This window comes from Centroberyx gerrardi, chromosome 3, assembly GCF_048128805.1.
Source record: "Centroberyx gerrardi isolate f3 chromosome 3, fCenGer3.hap1.cur.20231027, whole genome shotgun sequence".
In the NCBI taxonomy this organism is placed as follows: Eukaryota; Metazoa; Chordata; class Actinopteri; order Beryciformes; family Berycidae; genus Centroberyx; species Centroberyx gerrardi.
Genome location: NC_135999.1, coordinates 32,482,589 through 32,504,175, shown reverse-complemented (window position 1 = coordinate 32,504,175; position 21,587 = coordinate 32,482,589). Strand labels below are relative to the sequence as shown.

The window sequence follows — 21,587 nt, the reverse complement described above, 5'->3', positions numbered from 1 at the left end:
CGGTTAAATATGAGCCACGGAGCTGACAGGTTGTGTTGTGAAATCACCAGCAAGGATGGTTGGTGTCCGGCCGATTGCGGTGGGCTGGTCTGGACTAACGTCGCAGCCTGAATGTGCTGCTCCTTTCACCTTCTGCAGCTCCCACTGTCACCTCACCTCACCTGAAGTGACTGCTTGCTACAATCACTGAGCTTGCTTTATTTGGTCGTATGTGGGGCCTTGTCCGTGGTGCTGAAGGTGCATTAGATGTCTGTTATGATTTTTTTAGTCATGCTCTGTAATGGTTTGGCAATTAGCCTTCATTCAGGCCTTTGAAAATTTATGTTGGAAACAATGATTTTTAACATGATGTCTATATGTCTGATACAGTATAGCTCTGTGTGTAAAGCCTAAAATGGCATTTGTAGTCAATCTATGGTGTAAAGTAATGTGTTGGTTAGTTTATTGTCTTATATTTGTCTGTAGTATGTGTGTTGAGCCTGTATAGTTTAAGGTAATGTAAATTTATGATCCTTATTGCCATTGTAAATTTACCTTTTTTGCGTGTAAAGTGGAAGGAGGGGGGCACTTCAAGTGAGGTCACCCTAGGGCACCACACTGTGTTAATCCGGGCCTGGCCCCATCTGCTTGCTTATTATCCTAAATAAAAGTATATACAGTGACCATGGTTTTCAGAAAATATGACAAACGGTTTATCAATGTATACAAGTATTACTACTACTATATATTTTTTTCATTTTCCAGGAGGGAAGCTGGTGGATCGTTAACTAGATTTGTTGCACCTTGGTAGAGGCTGACAGGACTTAAAAAGGGCTTTTAACTAAACTTGTAATATTGCTGTTTTGCTGTAACAGCATTTAATTCAGTGATAGTAATGTTGTATCGTTCCACACACCAGCTGGCTTGGTGTCTGGGAAAGAGCTAACTTAAAGGATAAGGCTGGTGTTTTATAATGCATTGCTTACCGTCAACAAATCCTATGAAAATAACAAAATCAGCAATTATTTTGTTTTGCCAACAAGTCTCGTCCATGTAGCCGGTGCCCAATGAAGCCATGTCCCAGCAGCCATAGAACTCCATTATATAAAAAAAAAAGAAAACGATTAAACACACGTCAAAGAGCTATGCCGTTGCTCTGGCAGCATATTTCATCATCGCGATGCACCGGGCCGGCCGACTTTTTCCTCAAGCAACTTAATAAGCTGGCTGTAAACACTTTGCGATCTCAAGAAAGTAGTTCCGTTGCACTGAAAATAGTCCCCGGCGTAATGAAGAATTTGTTCCCATTTGAATTTGATTTGGTAATAACTATAACAGCCTGACTTTTCATGGTAACAGTTAGCGATTTTTAAAATTGAAACTATGTCTTTGTGAGCTGTATTTAAAGGTTTTTAGCTTACAATTGGAGCCAATGACTTCTGGGTTGACGGCTAAAAACGGTACGTGGGAAGTCAGAAAGTAACGGGAGTAGAGCAAACGCATTGTTGATTTTGTTATTTTCATAGGATTTGTTGACGGTAAGCAAAGCATTAAAAAACACCAGCCTTATCCTTTAACAGTGGCCAAATCCGGACACACACTCTTTGATGCAGTTTTCCTGTCTTTTAGTGTGAAATTTTTGAGAGGAATTTCCTGATGAAAGGCACGTGACTTGAAATCATGCATATTAAAGAACCTAAATATGAAATTTCACATCATAGAGTGTGTGTCCACTCTCTTTGATATGAAACTACCCACTTAATTTGCAATTATATATTATATAGGGTGTTTTGGATTGCATTAAATGGCTTTTCCTCATCCTTTTCTTGGTTTCTTGTCACCTACTTTAAAAGTCGGTACAAAACATTCCTTTTCTATTTGGCCTTTTGCTAAATCATCTATATGTAGATGTAGCAGGTGTTATTATCGTTATTATTATTTATGTCTTTTATTTCTTTAATTTATATTTTAACTATTTTCTTTCTTTCTTTCTTTTTAATATATAATTGTATGTGTTTGTTCTGTTTTATGTGAAGCACATTGAATTTGCCTTGTCTATGAAATGTGCTATATATATAAAATTAGCCTTGCCTTTTTGCCTCTCCACAAGAACACCCTGATTAAAACATGCGTCATGTCCTTTTGCCTTGTAATGGCTCAATGGTGACTGCAGTTCCAGAAACCATTTTGATCCTCTGTTGACTATCCTAAGTCAAACCAATTTCGAAGCAGACACGTCAATTTGGTTTGATGGTCAATTGATATTTCTGTGCATACTGTACATCTCACCAGAGGGTTAAGAGCCAAGAGTAGTGGATATGTCAATGAAAGCTGGAAAGGTCCAACAGCTGCTGTGTGTTGAGCACAGGAACGTGAGCACCTTGTTGAACAGGTGCTAATGATATCAGGCATAGTCAAATCATACAGGTGATTGATGGCACACTGTCCAAGGGAGGGAGGAGAGTCAGAGAAAGGGAGGAGAGTCAGAAAGGGAGGAGAGCAGACTGATCTCAGAAAAATGAAAAAGTGAAATGAACACAACTTGTTAACAGCAAATTATGTGTTGGTGGAACATAAAGTGTTAAATTTAATATAACTTAACAACTTTTATTATTTTAGAAACATACCTGGAAAAAACAACAAAACAATCCTAAGTCAAATGTAAGCTATAATGTACCTTTCAGCAATGTGGGATAAACAAGGGTAGATCTAACCACACCAGTGATTTAAAATGAGTGTTTTTTTTGTGGGTTTTTTTACATGATAGCATGAACATGTTGAAAGCATCAGGAATTTTTCTTCTTGTTTTTTGTATTCTGTTTGTGCAGTTTGTGATGTGTCTGGGTCAGTTACTTGAGTTACTTAACTGAATTTTAAAACATTTATCTTCTATATAAAATATATGCTAGTTTTATGTGCCCTTATGTGTCACACACAGCCAAAAATTTAACATTATTAAGACAGTACTTACTTACAGTAACGTTTGTTAAAAATGTGTCATTACCAAAAGCTAAAAATGGCTTAAAATATGCTGCTGAACATTTCTGGCTCATCTACATGTCCGGGTTTTAAAATTTGGCCCATTTGAATTAATTTATTATTATTATAATATTGAAGTAATTGAATAGCCCTGACATAGAGGATGATAGATGTGAGAATGATCATTGAAACACAAACACACACAGATGTTTCCCTCCAAGGTTCTAACTGGGGATTCAATTTTTGCCATTATTTTAACCAGTGGTCGGCACATATTAATTGATTAATAAAGGGTTGTAGCACCCAATAATGTAATAATTTCCTGAAAATGTAATAACGCCTGAAAATGTAATAAAATTTGCACTTAACTTGATCAAAAATGTAATAAAACCCAATAATGTAATAACTTGACCAATAATGTAATAAAATGTCCTGACTGATATTGTAATAACATTTTTATGTTTATTTTTATATTTCATGTTTGGAAATGTAAACTCTAGGCTTTATGTAGAATTTGAAATTTACAACAGATGGCAAGTGGTACATTGTTATCAGGCAAAGATGCATTAAACTAAAATCCCTATCAATGGGAAATGAACCCGCCCATACCCATGCTGATTGGTCGTTGTGCAAGGATCGTCCATTAGACCAGAGTGGATCTTAGATTAGACACCATCAGAAGATTTGTAAAAAGTAGAAACTTTTTGACTTTTACTCAATTGCACCCCCACGGATTATGATGGGGGGATCCAATCACGGATTTTCTAGTTTTAAAGGGGGGGCCTGACCAAGAAAGTTTGAGTACCACTGCTTTAACTTAAGTATAATTTCTGGGTACTTTTTACACACCTGGTGATTTATTTCCTGATAAGGCAAAGTTAGCATCACTTTGCGTTGAGAATGGTACTGTCAAATTTCTGTGAGCGCACAGCCTAATTGTTTTGGCAAGCGCGGAAAATAACGCAACTGCTGAGCGCCTGTCAATATTATTATTATAAGAAGTTAGCATCAACAAGCATTAACATCAACTTCTAACTAGCATGTAACACATGGTCAATAAAAAAAATCTAGCCTGAAGCCTACCACTTTATCCTCATATCCTATCAAACTCTGTCTGATATTCTACAGAAATCTGCAGGAATTGATGCTGTGACATTTCATACTGTACCTTGCCAAGTGATCATATCCTATAGGGAGAAAACTTCAGTGCAGTGTGTAGCTAGTGCTGGAGGTATTTTCTGTAGCTAGTGCTGGAGGTATTTTCAGTTTAGCTCCACTAGAGCTCCACCTAGTGGCCAAAATGATTGGCTGTTGGTTATATTATTTTGACTTATTGAGGAACACGGAGAACGACAATGTCAATTGTCATAAAGTACTATGTCATTTTGAAGCAGAAAGTGTCATAACATACCAGTATGACAGTATATGTCAACTGACCACTATGTCACTTGACATAGAGGATGATGTCAATTTGACATTGAAAGTGACATAATAACCCTTTATGACCAGGTGGAACAAACATTTATGACTGGCTATGTATGTTTATGTCAGGTGTCATGTAGTGCGTATGTAGGTGTTATGAATGCTTATGTATACCCCCTTCAAATTAAGTGTTACCGAAAGTTGTTTTGTTGGATTGTGGTTGTTTTCATGAGGCAGTGTTTTGTTGGAAATCCGTGGTATAGAGAGTGAAGAGGAAGGTTTAGGGAACAGTTACCTGGGGTCCCCAGTGCTGCTCAGAAGCTTATCTGACCTGGAATGGTCTACCAAGGAGGTAGTCCATCACCCACTCAATAAGACCAGGATGTAGTTGCATGTCCCCAGGGGTTAAAGTGGGCCGGAACGATCCGGAACGGCGTTCCGGCACCTTCGATTAATAAGTAAATAAATCTGATTGACAGTTTCATACATAATAATGTCAAGCGAGTTCACAGGGCTGCCAACTCTCACGCATTGACCGTGAGACTCACGCAATTGACATTTCAAGTCCATTTTCTCACGCAGTGAAAAACAAATTCATAACTGATAACGTCGCGGCGCGAAAAGAGACACTGACAGCGCACGAGACGAGACAGAGCAGCACAGCGCAGCAGCGAGTTATTCAGACCATCTGAATAGAGAGAAATATACACAAATCTATTATATTGTAATTTATTCCCATGCATGGTGCTCAGAGTAACGTCAGTCCGCGGCTCTTCTGCGTCTCTCCCTCTCCTCTCGCGCTGTGCGCACGCAGGCAGGAGTGAGAGTGAGTTACTATGGTTACGGGGACGCTCTGTGTCTGTCGCTCTGAAACTTTCTCGCGATTCCCAATAATAGGTTTTTAGGTTAGTATGCCTATGCAAAATCATGAATGTAAGCACCTCAATGCTGAAATCTAGTAATATAACATAATTTAACATTTTTGGTTAACATTATACAGGGTTGCTGTTTCTTGACTTAATCCAAGAGGTTAGGTGGTGTAGAAATGCAGGAAATTTGACCCCCCCACCAATTATGTATTTTACCCCCCCCCCCCCCCCCCCCCTCGAAACAGGGTTCCCCCACCTGCCAAATCCCACTTTAACCCCTGCATGTCCCTGAGTTTCTGCCCATATGCATATGGCTGTATGGTGCTCAAAGTCTGCACTTTAACCTAATAGTCATTCTTTCATTTAAAATCCAATGTATATAACATTCTTAAATTCTTAAAACACAAAATGTAGAACTCTGGACTGAAAATGAACATCATCAGACCCACCTGAAAGGTATTACATTATCAGTAAAAATATTATTACAATATGAGTCAGGACATTTTATTACATTATTGGTCAAGTTATTACATTATTGGGTTTTATTACATTTTCGATCAAGTTAAGTGCAAATTTTATTACATTTGCAGGCGTTATTACATTTTCAGGAAATTATTACATTATTGGGTGCTACAAGGGTAATTATTAAGCTTAAAACAAACTAATTGATGCAAAATACCATTCAATGATTTTTAATAAAAGCAGGGTTTATTATAAGGTATGCTCCATCTGTGTCCCATCACAGATGGAGCACATGCTCCAATGTACTGCCACTTGGAAGGAAGAAACTTTTATATTTATAATTTTCCTTCACTGTCATCATTTTGCCGATGGGTATAATAGGATAACCTCCTGTGATGATGGGTATCTCCAAAATTTTATATCAACTAGCTAATGTAACGTTAAGTTGCAGTTATTTTTAGATTGAATGAGAGTGTCAGCCATCAGAAAATTGGCTTGTGGCTTGGCTCTATACTAAGCTTGCAGGGAGAGATGACAGTGTGAACAAAGTTGGGAGTGGGAGTGGCAACCTCCTTTGTTGAGTTTCAGAATTTAATTTCTAGTTGAGGAAAAACTGTGTCACCTATTCATTCAAATTAACCGTTAACTCTCTCTCTTGCTAGCATTGAACAGTGAAAATGCTACCCCATCCAGAGGCCAGAGTGACATTCTCAACAGATGTGAGTATGGACATTGACATAGTTCGGCCATGATCTTTACACCTGCCATTCCTTCCTTACATCTCCCATTCTTTTCCCATCTCTAGAAGTGATAATATACATTTAAAGGGTAACTAAACCCCACCCAAATGTGTGGTGAAGCCTGACATCTACTGGTGAAAGTAGGGTACTGAACTGGCCATCTGCTATTGGCTGATCTTTGGTGCCAGGTGATGTCACACCTGTTGTACTCTATTCAGGGGTTAAAGTGGGCCGGAACGATCCGGAACGGCGTTCCGGCACCTTCGATTAATAAGTAAGTAAATCTGATTGGCAGTTCTATACATAATAATGTCAACCGAGTTCACAGGGCTGCCAACTCTCACGCATTGACCGTGAGACTCACGCAATTGACATTTTTCACACGCTCTCACGCCACAAGTCCATTTTCTCATGCAGTGAAAAACAAATTCATAACTACTCTGACAGCGCACGAGACGAGACAGAGCAGCACCGTGCAGCAAGTTATTCAGACCATCTGAATAGCGAGAAATATACACAAATTTATTATATTGTAATTTATTCCCATGCATGATGCTCAGAGTAATCTCAGTCCGCGGCTCTTCTGCGTCTCTCCCTCTCCTCTCGCGCTGTGCGCACGCAGGCAGGAGTGAGAGTGAGTTACTATGGTTACGGGGACGCGCTGTGTCTGTCGCTCTGAAACTTTCTCAAGATTCCCAATAATAGGTTTTTAGGTTAGTATGCCTATGCAAAATCATGAATGTAAGCACCTCAATGCTGAAATCTAGTAATATAACATAATTTTACATTTTTGGTTAACATTATACAGGGTTGCTGTTTCTTGACTTAATCCAAGAGGTTAGGTGGTGTAAAAATGCAGGAAATTTGTTTTAAATTACTATTTTTTTCGGACCCCTCCACCAATTATGCATCTTACACCCCCCCCCCGAAACAGGGTTCTTCCACCTGCCAAATTCCACTTTAACCCCTGACTCTATTGAAGGTGGCATCACCCAGCACAAAGAAGAGCCAATAGCAGGTAGCCAGTTCAGTACCCTAGTTTTCACCATTAGGTGTCAGAAGCCTAACAACTCCCGCTCAACTTTTGCTCTACAGCATTCAACATAGGAGATAGCATCACACCATCAAGAGGATGAAATGTTGATTGTAATGAATGTATGGACATAAACATTTACACACCATCTTCACATGCATACTCACATACACAAAATCCACTCTGACTGGAAACATTAAAACCCATTTCCTCTGTTTTCTCTCTCTTACTGTCCTTTTAAGCTGTCATACGGAATATCCTCGCCAATCAAGAAATGATCAAGGAGCATGAGTATCCTGGTGAAACTGGTTTAAGATTTAAGGGGTGCCCACGAAGATACTCAAACATTTCCTCAAGATATGCTTCCAGTTTCCAACCTTCAGCAGTTGCAGGGGTTGGAGGGACAGCTCCAGCAAGATGATAATCTGAAGAAAGCCCTGGTAAGAATTCTGACTTACAAACCTTTTATTAGGTTACATTTTCTGAAGGAAATTTGTGCGCCTACTTCAGTTTGAAAAGTTACAAAGTTGAATTAATTACAGAGTTTAAATGTCTTTAAAATGTGATTATTTTGAGCTATTAAGCTATTTATTTGTCAGCCAGAAGTCTTGTATTAATCAATATATTGAAGAATTGGTCGTAATGTTTTAAAATGTAGTAGTATCAGCAGTAGTGAAAGTAGTAATAGTAATATCAGTAGTAGAAGCATTTGGACTTAGTAGTTGTAGTAGCCATCTGCTCCCGTCCGGTAATACTGGGATCCCCCCTCTGCTGCAATAGAAACCTAGGGGCATACGCTAGTGAGCCTTTGAAAAAAAATGATAAACGTTGTTTTGCAAAACACGATGGTCACAGTATAATCATACCGGTGTCAGTATGTTATCTTGAAAAAATCGTTAAAAAAAACAAGCTTTCTGTCAGCAGTTATTTTAGGATTCTTCTGGCTCTCGTGGACGCTTACACCGGTTTAGAAGGTAGTGCGTCTTTGAGAAAAAATAATTTCCATCCAAATAGCACACAACTATTGACAGAAAGCTAGTTTTTTTTCAAGATAACATACTGACACTGGTATGATTATACTGTTTATCATAGTTTTCAAAGACTGTGGCGTATGCCCCTAGGTTTCTATTGCAGTAGTGGGAGGGAGCTTCCCAGTGTTACCGGACGGGTGGAGCAGGCGGCTAGCCGAGTTATGGTTTCTACTAATAGGGATCATGACGGAAAACATGTTATTTGGGCCCAGGGTTCAAAATACCAAACTATTCCTTTAAGTAAAGGATAATTTACAGTGAGCCAGTCATTATTGTAAAATAAGCCCGACAGGATGAATCATGACCCCGAGGCAAAGCAGGGGCTCTCTGTACATTATCCTGCTTGTTACATGGCTATGTAGCAAAGACATTCATTATTTGACACAAAATTGATTGATTGACTTGATTTAAAATTATTTAATTACAAGCTAAAATAATTTACAAGCTTCTGCCTCAAACCAGCAGAACTCTCTGCAGTAACCAAGGAGTCTTTTTGACACAAGGTGGCACCAGTTAAATTGATGAGAAGATTTGACTGGACTTGACTGACCTTGGAATGCCTTCATTTGCCAATCAGAATTGGCCAATCAGAACTGAGTGTTCTACAAAACTGTGTAATAATCAGGTGTATATTGTTACGTCTTTTCATAAAGCAAATTAACTATCAAATTAACTACATTAACTATCCCATCGTGTTTGTAATTTCCTCTGGTGACCAAGCAAGGTCATTATGAGTTATTGTGTGTGCTAACAACCACATTCATAATGCCTTATATTAAATATGAAAACCCTTACATTTGTAAGGATGTAGTGGAGGGTAAGCCCAAATAAACTCAGTTTACCTACCTTTTTTAATTGGACATGACAAATTCGTAGTGTATATCAAATGAAGTAGTATCAAACTGATGTCATTTATTTGAGGACAGGGTCTTTTAAAGAAAAAAAACATAATGCTTTTTCAGTAAATGTAGATTTTTTTGCATATGGGCAGTTGTTTGCTTTATGATGATCAAAGACTGGAGGTCATGTTTACCCACCTTTTTGATTTACTACTCCATCATTGGTATATTAATATATATTTTAAGTGTTGCCAAATGAGTTACCGTTCTCTTCTTGTCAGGCCCAAACAACATGTGAAGAAATCTTCTCCTGACCCACGAAGCCGCACCAGTCAACCACCACCTTTACCAAGACCACTATCACCAGTCAGAGGCCAGTTAGGCTTACAGTATGGGATGAAGCCTGTTAGACTGCCTGGTCTTGCTGATGGGAGGTTGCTTAACATTTACCCTCCCTGTGTGCAGCCGCCAAAAACCAGACGACATTAAATTTAAGGAGAAGGATGGACTCTTGGCCCAGTGTTCCACTCTGGAGAGTTGTTGGTGAGGAGCCTATAAGGGCCTCCCTGCATGTGAGTTTTCTGTTTGGTTTCTGTTCAAACTGCCTTGTAGTCTAGCCTCTATGTTTGTCTGCCCGTCCATTTTGGGACAGCTTTTAAGATTTCATTATAAACCTTTTTATTGGTTTTTCACATGTGAGTGATTTCTTGTTTTGGGGTTTGGCAAGGGAATGTAACAATTGTAGTCGACATACTGTATTTCTACTATTCTGTGTTTAATTTGCCAACCTGGAGGCCTCTGTAATGTCATGTAATAATCTGAACATGCAAAATTAAACAAAACTTTTACATATGAACTGTGTTGATGAAGTTTGTAGATGAGGAAAAATATCTTAAGTGAGTAATTGAATGTTTTGTATATGCAGTATTAGATTAATTTCAATGGTGGAAGTATCAAATTACATTTACTCTCATTACTGTAATTGCATAGCTTTTTTGTGTACTTCTACTGTTTTGAATAGTTTTTAAAGTCAGTACTTTAAGTTTTACTTGAGTATGTTTTTAAGGATTGTACTTTGTTACATTTTAAATCACATCCATTACAGAGTACAAATATTGTGGCTCTCCATAGACATTGCATTAGAAACCTTTACCTGCACCTTTATCACATGTGTTCAAGCTTGTAGAGGAAGTGAATTTGCCCATGATAGTAGCAGAGTTAACATGCGTCCAGTTACAGTATTGTTGTGTTGTGTTTAACTGGTTGTTGCTAGCTAGTTGGATAGCTAAGAGCAAAACAAACAACAATGGAGAAACTCAATAACTTCTAGTCTGAATACATTTTAAATGAGCTACTTTTTACTTTTACTTAAGTAGATTTGTACACCAGTAATTATACTTTTACTGCAGTAATATTTCAGCAAAGTAACAGTAGCCCACTTCTACTCTACCTAGAAGTTAAATGGAATAAATGGCAATTAAATGGAATAAATAAATAAATAATTTTGTTAGATCAATACATATTTGCACTAAGTGACATGAATAAACTGAATAAAAACATATGTCAGAAAGAAAATACTAGCTGTACACAAACATATCAGCAAAGTGCAAAATTGATGTCACAGGCTATAATGTTAGAAATAAGAGTCCATGTATATAGAGTGTACAGTCTGACAGATAATATTCCCCAAGTTATAGGTACACAGAAATAAAACACTGTATAGTACATTTGTAATTGTTTATACAAATTCATTTTACCCAGTGTTGCCTCCATGAGGGTAGATCTCAACTGAGTTAGACAATATAGTTGAAACATAGAACTTGAATGGATAGAACAGTCCTTCCATTGTTTGCTATGGTAATTTGGCTAATACATCATAAATTGCATGAAATTTTAAGGGTTGGTTGCTATGGTGACAATGCAAGACTGGACATTAAGGGTGTAAAGTGTGTCACACTTGCTTGAGAACTGTGCAGATGAGTCTGTTGCACGAGTGCTTAGCAAACTGCCAAAACTCAACTGAAAGCTAATGTTAAAGATAAAGTTAACGTAGCTTTATCATTATCTCTCGCTAGCTCTTCACGTCAAAATCAGCATATTAGCACCTAGCTGGTAAGCATCATCAAACAGCTACCTTTAACCCCTTAAATCCTATAAACTAATGTAGCTTAGTCTACCTTTAGTGGAGAAGAAAGGTTAACATTCGGTAACTTCAAACAGCTAACGGACATCGGCTGAAACAGATTAACTCAACTGTAACCACTTCCACTAACTGTGCAGAGCTGTCAAAACTTTTGACCTAGGCTACTTAAAAAGACAGCAGCAACTGGAGCTCCGCCTAGTGGTGGCATGACTGACAACTTCATTCAGCTGCAATGCCAGTTTTCCACCGCTTTGGTTCTTGCTGCAAAACGTCTCTCCTCAGCGACTTACTGTGAGTCGGTTTATACAGAAGCTACTCCAACGGTTCACATAAAAATGGCTGCCACTCCGACCATCCTGGAACGTTAATTTGAATGGGAGTGACCATTCTATCCCTTCAAGTTCTGTGAGTTGAACCCTTTAATATGACATCTTGAATTGAGACTTAATGTAACGTGAATGAAACGTCCTTACAAAAAAAACCTTGACTACTTTAATAGCCTATTACTTAGTCTACTCATCCTATGTGGCAGGGCACTTTTTTCCATTTTCATAGCCCATAGTAGAGCCCAGCTCTCATCTATATACTGTCTAGTCACCTCTGATATGATTACATATATATTGTACAATTTATCAATACAACACTGGTTGTCTATATGAAACCCTGAATCTTAAATGATAGTTGATTCTAATGAGACATTTTGATTGGATTCCACACAAGAATGCAGTAATATGTTAGATCATTATTATTATTATTATTATCATTGGTATGAGTATTAATATCAATAGTAGCAGTAGTAGTAATAGTATCCTGTGTTTCAATTTTTTAGTTTTAGTATCTCATGGTCTATGTTGTTTCAGAGGCTTTTCCACCCTGACAAGAATAAAATTCTGGGGGAAACACTGAATACTATTTACTATTTTTGGAATAAAAATGGTCAAATATCTATATTGGCCTTCAAATCCTAAATCACTGTAACCCTAAATGTAACATGATTATATCTTAGTAAATCTTCATAAGGTCACCCTTAACATATGCAGCCTATCTTGGTGCCCACTATGCTAACTCTCGTAAAGGTATCCTTAGCCGAGGTACTGAGGTATGATGCTTAGTTGTGTCTGGAAGCTGGTCACATTCAATTTCAGGCCTGAAAAGTAGATGACAGAGAAATTATTCTTACAGAAGTGAACATAGATAGAGGATTCCCACTGGTTACCTGTTAGCTTCAGAATTGATTTTCAGATTTTACTGATCACTTTTAAGGCAGTGATGGGTCTGGCATCAAGCAATATCACAGACATTTTAACCTCCTATGAGCCATATCACACCCTGAGGTAATTGGACACGTTCCTATTGGTTCCTAATGTCACTTAAAAACAAGAGGTTCCTATTGGCTGTTCCAAAGTCTAGGTTAAAAACAAGAGGTTCCTATTGGCTGTTCCACAGTCTAGATTAAAAACAAGAGGTGATTAGCTATTTTCTATCAGGAATCCTGGACTTTGTATCAACCAGCCTGAGGAGCTCAGGCTGCTAAATCTGTATAATCTTTTAAATCACCTCTTAAAGCTCACTTTCACAGACTTGCTTTTATGAAATAACCTTTATTAATTGTCTTTGACAACAAACAAAACAAACAAAACAAACAAAAAACCAAAACAAACAAAACTAAGTAAGTAAGTAAAAAACAAGTGAACTATAGTTTACTTTTCAGTTGAATATTACATTTTTGAAAATGTTAAATTTCAGCCTACTTATTAATGTAATAGAAACAAAGCGTCCCAATCAGTGCTCAAAATAATTATTTCAACAAAATGAATAGCCTTTGAAAAACAAAACAAAACATACACCCATTATGTTATGGGGTCATTTTTTCCGACATTGGGGCAACTGCAAATTAACTGCAAATTGTTATTGCGTTAATGGTTTATTACATTAATCGGAATGTATTGCATGAACAGCTGTAAATGTTATGTACTGTATGGTGGCTGTTAAGAGCAGAGCGTGTGAGGAATGCTGCCGATGCAGTTTGTGAAGTTTGGAGATAGGAACATTGATTTGCCACTCATTTGATTCTCTGTACGGGGCTGATTTTGCTTCACCGGATCACTTTTACTGTCAAAAGTTCAAAAGTGGTACAGCGATATGAGCTTTAAGCATGACTTACAATGTATTATTTTAAGAAATCTCCAAAAAACAACAATTTCTTCAAGTTACAATAACAAAAAATTAATTCCCATCACTTTGCCATACTGTGAATATGTTTGAAACCCAGAAAAATATTTTGTACTGACCTTATTCTGAACATGGTTTGGAGTGTTGAGGTCTGGTCTCTGGATAGTGTTCTTTTCAGCGTTGAAGCTTTGTCCTTCCCGCTGCTACCCTGCAAATCTGTGAGAAACTTAATTTACAGATTTGGGAGTTTTAAATAAAGTTTTCCTTCACTGTTCCAATCATATAAACTATTGATGATTAATTTACTCGTCGATCACTTTCATTGCTGAGTACAACAAGGTCAGAAAAATCCAATACTGATAGTTGACTGGCTGAACCGACATCAATATTTTAATTCATTATTTCTTTATTCTTTACTTTACTTTACTCATATTTATTTTTGTAAACATATCATTGAAATGACAGCAATGTTTTTATTCTCTGAAACTCACCAGGCTCTTATGTACTTCCTTCAGTCTCTTCAGGTTAAGTTTGCTTTTACTTTTGTCTCACTCCTTCCTTATCTATGCCTACTGAAGGGGGTGGGAGTGTTTAAATGATTACTGGAAAACAAATGCCTCCAGCATTCCCCACCCAAACACACCTCATGGCCAAGGTTTTGTAAAAGCACTTTGTAACAATTGTTTTGAAAATGTGCTATACAGTTTTATTATTATTATTATTATTATTATTATTATTTAGTGTGTGTCTATGTGTGTGCGTGTGCGTGTCCATTCTACATTTTTTACAATTTTATAATCCAAATGCCCCAACAAGCCAAGGTCCCAGGATGTGACTCAATTCACAAAATTTGGGTCCCAGGATGAAAAAGTTCAACAATTCCTGTATCACAATAAACAGCGATACAGAGTCACATTTGTTATATGAAAATGTTGCCAATTATTACTTTAAGACCTTTAGGTAGACAACAGTAATATTTTAGGACTTCCCAGAGATCACCTGTCGATCAGTATGTCCAATACTGTGACTTCTTTTTACTTGGATTTTCTGTTGATTAAGTTTTAGTTTCTTTAAGTAGCACTCTGTTTTCTTTTGTTCTTTGTCTGTTCAGCCATGGTGGCTATCACTGCTCATGCTAGCTACCCAGTTCTTCTTCTTCTGTTTATTCCAAACAAACTGTAAACGTAAAACACACTCACTTCCTGTGTGGCAGAGGATTTTTCCCAGGAAAGAGCTACCAGACACCAGCTGTTTAGAACAGAAAATGTAAAAGCTTTCATGAACTGGATATAGGTTGAATCACTGTTGTATCAATCAGTGACAGAGAGTAGCAAAATGTAAATATATTTACATGAAAATGGCACAGATTATTACTTAAGACAAGACTGTAAAAATGAGTGCCTAATAATAGCACTATAACACATCAGACCTGTAACACAGTATCAAATTCAGACTGCCACTGTGCATCTTCAAAGTATCACTATGGGTAAAAGCCCAACAGATGCCTTATGGGTCATTTATTGATTTTACTCAGTGTATTGGCCTGTGAACGATGCACATGAAACTAAAGGGCCTATGTGTATAACCATTGCCTATTGGAGTGCGAGAAAATCACACTTAATATCGCAAAGATCACTCAATAGATTGTATTTAATACCATCGCCAAGATACTGTGGCTGATACTGATTAGAGTGCATCGTTGTAACCTGAAATTTCCCAATACACGCATGGGCCTGCCTCATATACTTCGTTAATTACGGTAAAAGTTAACCCAGTTCCGGTGGGAGAGACCTGTGTCGCATTGAACCAATCGCTATTGACTTGATCTCTCAGCTGCCCAATCACCGCTGTTTATCTGCCATTTGTCCTCATTGACCTCTGCACTTCTTTCCGCCCCCTTTAAATCGTGATTTCCATACATTTTCGCCGACTAGAAACTACAAGGCTAAGCCAAGCTACACAAAATTAACTAAAGTAACACCGGAAGTTACGTATTTTGCCTTCAAAGTTGTTGCTTTTGGACAGACAAAAATAATTGAGTATTTAGCTGTGCACTACAGAACAAAAAGCATGTCAAAATATTCAGTGGTATTACATTAATTTCAAAAACCGTATATTGTATTGTTGTGCATGGCATTTCCTAGCGAAGGAAGGGTTTTATTTTTTAAATTCTAACCGGAAGTTGTATTGTTTATCCTGGCTAGCTTAACACTGGTAAACCACAAGCTAGCAGCCGGCCGTTCACATTTAGCTAACAGTTGCATCACCGGCTGCCTCACTCTTTTCGGGGTTCATCTCCCGTTTTAGTCGTAGTGCGTTAGGGACCTAGAAATGGCGCTGCTAACGCCTTTATTCGCTTTCCTGTACCACCTGCCGCAGGTGTACAAGTGGCTGCTGAAGCCCTACTATGTAGCTTCTCTCTTCATGTCTGTAGCCTTTCTAGCCATCCGCAAGACGCCTGGCATCTGCGACCATCTGGCTACACAACGAGAGGACGGCAACTCCTGCGACTTCGACTGGGTCCGTAGAAAATGCTAGAAAGTAACAGTCATTTTAAGAAGGAACATTCACTAGCTAACCGGATAATGGATGAACACAGCTGCGCTCAAAATGTGGGAATGGTTGGGCTGACTGGCAACAAGGGCCAGGATGACATTAGCCCCGATATGAGCTGCTCTCTAAGGAGGAACGTCACGCCTACTCCTATTCAAAAATCTGGCCTATTAATGCTGCCTTGCTTATCGGTAAAGTTGCAAAAACGGTAAAACGTAATTTAAGAGTTTTACGAATCGTTAAGGTCTTCTGTTAAGTTCGGCATGTAAAATGCCAACTTTTAGAATTGGTTCACGTTAAGCATTAAGCAAGACAACATTGAACTCCCAGATATTTGGCTGTGGCATGGCGTTCTCGATACGAGAGAGCGGACAGTATCGGGGCTATGGACACATTAACGTTACATTTTCGTTGCGATATGAAGAGTGCAGAAATGGCCGGTGGCCTGCCTTGACATTTAATCTGCAATAGAGGCCTGTGGTTAATAATGTACTCTCTGAAGGGAAACGCTTTGCACATTCTTGACACAGACTTAGTGGCTGAAGTTTAAAGGTGTGTGTGTGTGGTAGCAGGAGCTTATATTCCTGAAAGCACCAGCTATGTGAAAGGAGATGCTTGCATGCGGACACTTGCTGCCTTCAGTGTCTCTTCATAAGCTTCTACTTTCGAATTCAGAGGTTGTAAATTCGACTTGTTTAAGTGCTTTTGGTTGAAATTAATAAATAATGAATTGGCCCTGTAAACAAGTCGTTTTTAGTGGGCGTTTTGTTTTAGAAATCAAGCAGCCCTGAACTAATTAAGAGCTACTTACAGAACAAAGAGGAGAAATATGCATCACACATGTAACTGATGTTTTAATTATCAGCCGAAAGTTGTTTTATGCATCATGTTTATGTCCCATTTTGGCAACTCTGATGTCAACGGAAAATGTCCACACTCCTGGTCCCAAGGGTCACTTAGTGGAGTCGTACAAGGGCGCACAACTGCTCATTCCGATATTTCCAACAGCACTCGAAGGCAGCAGCAGACTGATTAACCTGGCTGGTCATGGTTGTGAAATGGTGAGATACTGATGCAGATCTAATGTTTCCGTTCTCAGAGAGAGGTGGAGATCCTCATGTTCCTCAGTGCCATCGTCATGATGAAGAACAGAAGAGCCAGTGAGTAGATGTTGTGTTTTGTTCTGGCTTTATTTGTCGTTGATGGTCATGTTAGGGTTGGGGCGGCCTTAAAAACATGAAAACAGAATTGAAAAGCTTCATTCTCTCTCTCTCTCTCTCTCTCTGTTCATGTTAGTAACGGTGGAGCAGCATGTCGGCAACATCATCCTGTTCAGCAAAGTGGCCAACGTCATTCTGTTCTTCAGACTGGACATCAGGATGGGACTGCTCTATCTGACGCTCTGCATTGGTCAGTATAGTCTCTACTGACACACACACACATACACACACACACACACACACACACGAGTCGGTTCACTTTCCAATCAAACAAATCAAAATGTCAAGGGGAGAAAGAGATTGCCCTTCAACAATTTGTAGTTGATATGAAGTAATGTGATGTATTAGGTGCTCATATTGTGTTGCAGTGTTTTTAATGAGGTGTAAGCCTACATCACCTAGACACACAGTCCTTGTGTTGTATACTGATGTGTTCCTCTCTTCTGTTTGTGCCTTGCAGTGTTTTTAATGACCTGTAAGCCTCCTCTCTACATGGGACCAGAGTACATCAAATACTTCAGCGACAAAACCATCGACGTGAGTAAAATGGCCAAAATTTGCAATAGTGACTCAATGCTTGACCAAGAGCAAATGTCTGGACATCACTTACTTTTTTATTCAGAAGTCAAAATTGGATGTGTGTGTGTGTGTGTGTGTGTGTGTGTGTTCAGGAGGAGCTGGACAGAGACGGTCGCGTGACGTGGATTGTGGAGTTTTTCGCCAACTGGTCGCCAGAGTGCCAGTCCTTCGCCTCTGTCTACGCCGACCTCTCCCTGAAGTAAGGCTGCATCCATCCATCCATCCATCCATCCCTCTCATCCTCCTCCTCCGCATTTTTTCTGTTTTTTTCAAGCAGCAGGGAGCGTCACCGCTGAATAATAATAATAATAATAATAACTTAGATTTATATAACGCCTTTCAAGAGACCCAAGGACGCTTTACACAGTGAGGCAGACAAAACAAATAAAACAAGAACAGAAAATAGTAATAGCAATAATTGCCGGGAATTAATGTAGAGTCACTGCTCAGTGAGGTTACTGGAGTGTTGGACTCAAAAAGTGAATTCTCCTTTCATCGGTTTCAGCAGGGCTGGAGAGAGTAACATAATATACTAGTTAAATAGGATTTACTGTTGCCATGCTTAAAGTTTACTTGAAATTACTGGTGTAAAAATACACTTAAGTAAAAGTAAAAAGTAGTTGATTTAAACAAACTACTTCAAACGTTTTGAAAGTTGAAGAGTTACTTTAAAAAAACAAAGTTGAATAAGATCTTTGCAATTTAAAAAAGATGACTGAGAGTTCAATATGTGATATGGTACATGTTGTTTTCTGAAATTCATGTCAATATTTGATATGTGATTCAAAAAAAAAAAAACTGAAAATGCCCATGCCCGTTATTCAATAACGTTGCTATTGGCTATCCAACTAGCTAGTAAGGCTAGCGAACTAGCTAGCAACAACCATGTTAACGCAAATCAATAAAGTTACTGTGTTCAAAAAAGATAAAGTTCAAGTACACAAAATGCTACTCAGTTACAGTGACCAGAGTAAATGTAATTACTTCCACACTTGTGTTTCAGGTATAATTGTCCCGGTCTCAAGTTTGGCAAGGTGGACATCGGACGGTATGGAGAAGTTTCCAAGAAGTAAGTCTCTTCATTTAATTTAATGTTTTTTAATCCTTTACCCCCCCCCCCCTCTCTTTTTGACCCACCTTGTCTCTCCAAAGAGAGGGAGAGGACTAGAAATACAAACATGTTATCCTCCATTTTTCTTCTTTCATGATTTTGTCCCTTTCTCCAGGTACAAGGTGTCGGCGTCTCCTCTGTCCAAGCAGCTTCCTTCCTTGGTGTTGTTCCAGGGAGGGAAGGAGGTGATGCGACGCCCCCAGGTGGACAAGAAGGGCAGAGCCGTGTCCTGGAGCTTCACAGAGGTCAGTTTGTAAAATATATTTCAGTTCAGTGACGGTTTATTGAAACTATTTGCAAAAACAACAATTTATTCAATTCATATTGTGATGAGCAATTATTTGGATTGAAAACGTACTACACAATAGCACATAATCAGCATAACCTGATGTAAAACAATTCAAAATTTGAGAACATGTACTGTAGTTATGAATGTACCTTCCATTAGCTCCCTGTTGTACTACAGTGAGGTTGGTAGCAGCTTTCACCTCATTTGCTGGGGTTCCATTTGATTATTTTTGTTTTGAAAAAGAAGCTGAACGGCAAAAGTTTTTACCCTCCCTTGAGGTGTAAAGGATGTTATGAAGAGTTTGAGTGTGATAAATAGCAGTGGAAACGCATTTGTTTATAATAACAGGCTTTGAATGATCAGCCTCTGAGTCTCTTTTTTGGTTGTATGACCATGAGTTGTACAACTTGCACAATACTAATTGGTTGAAAGACTCTTACCATTTTTCTGGTCAATGTGTTGTTTCTCATGTTCAGGATCTGATTTATTTGCTTAAATCAAGCTGAGGGCAACGCACCTAATTAGCAGTTCATTTTTTTTTTCAAAGATTTGCGCAAAATTAGCTTGACAACTGGATGGAAACAGCTATTATGTCCATTATTATGTATTTAGTCTGCTATGGTGCATGTTAATGCTTTTGGCACACTGTGTATATTAAGTGGACGCTACAAGCTAGCTTAGCATCATCTCTAAAGTATTATCGTACGCACCATAACGGACCAAGTACTGAATAGGGTTTGAATTGAAGCTGCCGAAAGCAAAGAGTTTTAGTGTCTCAAGGGCTAAATACTGTTTAAAAAATTCTGGAGGGAACACAAAATTTTTTGGCACGAAAATGCTCAAATGCAAAGATCTCAGTACCGGCGTTCAAAAACCCTCATCGGCAACACTTCCCTCTGTCACTCTCCCCCAACAGGAGAACATCATCCGCGAGTTCAACCTCAACGAGCTCTACCAGAAATCCAAGAAGCTCAACAAGACCAAGGGCGGCCTCGGCGACAAGGCCGGCCTGTCGCAGTTCCCCCCGGTCCCCGAGGAGGAGGAGCCAGAGCAGGAGGGAGGCGACGCCCAGGGGGAGGAGGTCGAATCCAAGAAGGACAAATAGGATCGCTCCGCTTGAACGTCGGGACGAAACTTTGGGCTCCTCCTCCTCCTCCTCCTCCTCCTCCTCCTCTTCGCTCCAAGTGTCCATTTGTTCACTCCTGCCCATGTTTTCTACGTCTGTGAGATCGGCGTCGGTGTAGATGAGTGTTCCATTTCTCAGTGGCGTGGGAAGGCCTCTTAAGCCGCATTTAGACCATTTTCAAAGTGGGAAGGTACTCAAGAACCCCCAAATAACCACAGGTGCAGTTTGGAGGCCAGGGATTTGAACTGGAAAGAAAGAAAGACCGCAACTGTGTTCTCGCGGCACAAAAAAAATCCAAGTCCAGGCATTCACGTGGGTTTGAAAACATTAAAGAACACCTACAAATCTGATGAAGCCCAGAGTGTAGGTGGTTTTTAAAGGCGTTTTGACCGTAACACCTGGACTTTTTTCTGCCACAAGAGCTATTTCTATTAATGGTCACATTTCCTCTCTCTCTTTCCAAGTAACAGATGGTTTAGACCTCTCCATCGAAACCAACAAAATTCTCCCAGACGTAGCGGCCCACAGTGACCTTACAGTGTGTTTTCCCCTTTTTAGAAATCAACAAAGTGAACAAGCGTGCACTTTAGCGGAGTAGCAAATCGAGACGCAGCCAGCTGGATTGTTAAACGGCACAGCACTCTATTAATATATATATATATATGTATATGTGTGTATATATATATATATATATATATATATATATATATATATATATATATATATATATATATATATATATATATATATATATATATACGTGTATATATAGATATAGATATAGATATAGATATATATATCTATATATAGATATAGATATATAGATATATATCTCGGATACGCATACGTTTAAGCTCTGGAAATGTGTTGTGTAGACCTTGCCATATGTAGTGGGTTCCCACAGTCCATACAGCACATTTCCGACGGCTAAAGCTGTGAATATTTGAGTGGCTCCATCCCGCTACAGCGAGACCTTTTGGAGATCTAGAGCAGTGAGGTAAGAAGGGGTCTGACTTAGACGAGAATGCCTATTGAGAGTT

General features: G+C 38.8%; 1 protein-coding gene and 1 long non-coding RNA gene across 2 annotated transcripts; one reads left to right on the top strand and one right to left on the bottom strand.

Annotated features, from left to right (window-relative positions):
* Positions 1-10,690: 10,690 nt before the first annotated feature.
* LOC139918189 (uncharacterized) lies at positions 10,691-14,251 on the bottom strand. Its single transcript, XR_013504306.1, has 4 exons — positions 14,161-14,251; positions 13,789-13,895; positions 11,604-12,644; positions 10,691-11,220 (listed from the first exon to the last, which is right to left on the bottom strand). It is a non-coding gene; the product is annotated as an uncharacterized LOC139918189 (long non-coding RNA).
* A 1,660-nt stretch (positions 14,252-15,911) lies between these two features.
* On the top strand, positions 15,912-20,630 carry LOC139918187 (thioredoxin-related transmembrane protein 2-B). Its single transcript, XM_071907488.2, has 8 exons — positions 15,912-16,189; positions 17,322-17,382; positions 17,519-17,632; positions 17,903-17,979; positions 18,114-18,220; positions 19,025-19,090; positions 19,248-19,377; positions 20,338-20,630. The coding sequence occupies exons 1-8, from the start codon at positions 16,001-16,003 to the stop codon at positions 20,524-20,526; spliced, it is 933 nt and encodes a 310-aa protein (XP_071763589.1). The 5' UTR covers positions 15,912-16,000; the 3' UTR covers positions 20,527-20,630.
* Positions 20,631-21,587: the final 957 nt, after the last annotated feature.